Source organism: Octodon degus, unplaced genomic scaffold (genome assembly GCF_000260255.1).
Source record: "Octodon degus isolate 3935 unplaced genomic scaffold, OctDeg1.0 scaffold00076, whole genome shotgun sequence".
Lineage (NCBI taxonomy): Eukaryota > Metazoa > Chordata > Mammalia > Rodentia > Octodontidae > Octodon > Octodon degus.
This window is the reverse complement of record NW_004524652.1, coordinates 9,446,113-9,449,681: the sequence shown is the minus strand read 5'-3', so window position 1 is coordinate 9,449,681 and position 3,569 is coordinate 9,446,113. Positions and strand designations below refer to the sequence as shown.

Genomic DNA, 3,569 nt, shown 5'->3' with positions numbered 1-3,569 from the left:
TACCTTTCCTTCTTTCAGACTGCTATGTAGTCCAGGTTGGTCTTGAATTGGTGGGCTTTTTCCTGCCTCAGCCTCCTAAGTACTAGGTTATGTGTATGTACCACCATGCCCAGCTTCATAAGGTCCTTTTACATACTATTGGACAATCAATATGACTGAAATATAAGAATCTTTTTTTTCTTTTTCTTCTTTTTTTGGTGTTTTGAGATGGACTTGCCCTGTATTCCAGGCTGGCCTTGACTTGCAGGCTTCCTCCTACCTCAGCCTTACAGGGTTGGGATTACAGATGTGCACCAGCCACACTCGGCAGGAATCTTGATTTGCTTAGACTTTTAGTAAAAATAGATTTAGTTGACCAGCAGCCTAAGCATACCTCATAATGTTGTTCAGATTTATTTTGCTTGGTTTATATATCCTTCTGTATCCTTTTAAAAGCTGATTGTTCTCTCCTTGCAATTAGGTTTTAAAGGCAATTGGTTTACAGAGAACTGGGAAGCAGGAGGAAGCCTTTACCTTAGCACAGGAGGTAGCAGCTCTGGAACCCACAGATGACAACTCATTGCAGGCGCTGACTATTCTTTATCGGGAGATGCATCGGCGTAGGTTTCCTTTTCAGTGTTTTTTTTTTTTTTTCTTTTTTCTTTTAATTTTATTTTAAAGAGAAAAAATAAAATGAAATTTCAAATCAATATAGTAGAGTAACAATGATTAATACATTGTGTATTGTTATCTTTAAATTAGTTACTCAGAGTACAAGATAGAGTCATTTAATTGTCTGAACAATGTTGGCAGGAACCTTTCTTTTCAATGAATTAAAAGAAATTATAAGTATCTGAACAATTGTATGTGTGTGTGTCTGTGTATTTTTTCTCGCTTTTCCCTTTTCCCCAATCCCAGTTTTTGTTTCATTTTGAACTGTTTCTTCCCATTTCACAATATCTATTGTACATTGTGGATTTTATTTGTTTCAGCTTTTCACGTTAGGGGGATATTGCATTATCAGTGTTTGCACATGTGAGCTTTTCACTGCTTTTTGACCTGAACTTGCATTTTTGGATTATTTCTTACTGAGTTCTCTGTTTTGCTTTTTTAGTTTGCTTGTCACTTATGGTTTGCAAGGATGACAATAGGTAGATCCATGCATTAACTACTATCTGAAGACTTTTTTTTTTTACGTTTATTTATTGTGTGTGTGTGTGTGTGTGTGTGTGTGTCCAGCTCAGCCCACCAGGGGGCGGGGCTGGCTGGCATGTGGTGCTGGGGAATCGAACCGCTGTCCCTGTGCTTTAGCCAAGCTTGTTCCAAGTAGGTGCTTTAGACCACTGAGCCATCTCTCCAGCCCCTATCTGAAGACTTTGGATAGAAAGGGTGATTTACATGTGTTACGTTCCTTAAATTGGAATGAGGGCTATTATGAATTCATTTGTAACACTGTGATTGGCTGAATGGAGCCTCTGCCCTTGTTTTTGGTGGTGTCTATTTTGTCTTTTTGAGGCAGGGTCTTATGATGCAGTTTAGGCTGGCCTTAAGCTTACTTGTTCTCCAATGCACAGTGATCCTCCTGCCTTACCCTTTGGAGTGCTGGGATTACAGGCGTGTGCCACCATGCCTAATTTTGGTTTTTCATTTATTAATTTTTGTGGTCCTACCTACAGATTGAATCCAGTTACATTTCCCAGCTCTTTAGCTTTCTTTCTTACAGTACCGGGGACTGAACTCAGGACCCTGAGCTTGCCAAGCAAGCACTTATTCTACTGAGCTATCTCCCTAGCCCATCTCTTTTCTTTTGAGATTGGGTCTTGCTAAGTTACCTAGGCTGGCCTCAGATTTGGAATCCTCCTGCCTTCTTAGTAACTGGAATAATGTGTGTGCCACCATGCTTAGCTCATTTGTTTTCATTTTTTATTTTATTTTATTTTTTTTTGGTGGAACTGGGGATTGAACTCAGGCCCTTGCACTTGCCAGGGAAGCGCTTATTCCACTGAGCCATCTCCCCGGCCTGTTTTCATTTTTTTTTTTTTTAAATTTTATTTAAGTGTGTGTGTGTGTGTGTGTGTGTGTGTGTGTGTGTGGCCAGCTCAGCCCACCAGGGGGCGGGGTGGGCTGGCATGTGGTGCTGGGGGATTGAACCGCGGTCCCTGTGCCTTGCTAAGCTTGTTCTAAGTAGGTGCTTTAGACCACTGAGCCATCTCACCAGCCCATGTTTTCATTTTTTAATATAGAAATTTTCAAAGAGAATAGGATAATAATTCCATTGTATTCATTACTCACCTTCGATAATTATTAATTCATGGTCAACTTTAGTCTCTGCCTTTCCCTTGCTAGATTATTTCAGAGCATATCCTAAAGAGTCTGTCATTTTATTTGTAAATAAGTTGCCATAAATAAGAATTTTCATTGATTCCTGTTTTTTTAGAGACAGGGTCTCACTATGTAGCCCAGTTGGCCTAGAATTCATGTCCATCCTCCTGCCTCAGCTGCCCAAACCTTAGGCTTACAGGCATTCACCACCACACCCAGTTTTTTATTTATCTATCTATTTATTTGTTTATTTATTTGTGTGTGTGGCCAGCTCAGCCCACCAGGGGGCGGGGCTGGCTGGCATGTGGTGCTGGGGGATTGAACCGCGGTCCTTGTGTTTTGCTTAGCTTAGCTTGTTCAAAGTAGGTGCTTTAGACCACTGAACCATCTCACCAGCCCCCACACCCAGTTTTTTATTGATTTCTTAATCATTTTATTGTGAAATATTTTTCATAATGCACATTACCTTTGAATATATTTTATGAAACATGTTAATAAATTGGGATGTGTAGTAATGAACACTCATGACTCCCAGTTTAAGGAATGGAGCATTTTTGATAGTGGAAAGGCTTTCTCTTTATGTGCTTCATCAGTGTTCATTCCTCTTTTGCCTCCCAAGGACTACTTGCTGTCCTGAATTGTTTCTGAATGTTTCTTTTTTTTGCAGTGTTGGGAATTAAACTTTGGCACCTTGAGCTTGCTTGGTAGTCTGTTTTCCTTTATGTAGTATTGGGGATTGAATCCTGGGCCTTCACATCGAGCTATATCCATAGCCCTTTTTACTTTTTACTATTTGTGTGGCCTGACATTTGTTTGTTTTGAAACATAGTCTCACCATGTATAGTTCAGACCAGCCTCATACTAACTGTGTAGGCCAGACTGGCTTTGAACTTGTAGAGATTCTCTTGCCTCTGGCTCCTATATGCTGGGATTACTGGTGTGAGCTATCACACTCAGCAGGCTTTGTTCTTTTCTTTTTTCCTTCCTTCCTCCTTTTCCTTTCCCTTCCCTTCATTCTTGTGTTAGGGATCATACCTAGGGCCTTGCACATATTAGGCAAGTCCTATACTGCAAGTTATACCCCAAACCCTCTTGTTTTTCTTTATATCTTTATCACATTTGTTTCCCTAACAATAATACATTATTATTGTTTTTTTAAAATTTTATTTATTTTGTGTGTGTGTGTGTGTGTGTGTGTGTGGCCAGCTCAGCCCACCAGGGGGCGGGGCTGGCTGGCATGTGGTGCTGTGGGATTGAACTGCGGTCCC

At 40.5% G+C, this 3,569-nt stretch overlaps 1 protein-coding gene across 2 annotated transcripts in view; it reads left to right on the top strand.

Moving 5' to 3' along the window:
* The first annotated feature begins 462 nt into the window (after positions 1–462).
* Positions 463–3,569, top strand: part of Naa25 (N(alpha)-acetyltransferase 25, NatB auxiliary subunit) — a 72,951-nt gene continuing 69,844 nt past the window's right edge. Inside the window, exon 1 of one of the 2 annotated variants that reach the window (XM_023720581.1) lies at positions 463–599. In XM_023720581.1, the coding sequence (XP_023576349.1) occupies positions 590–599 (10 nt within the window). In that variant the 5' untranslated portion in view covers positions 463–589. The remainder of the gene's footprint in view (positions 600–3,569) is intronic. The other variant, XM_023720580.1, reaches the window with a different exon arrangement.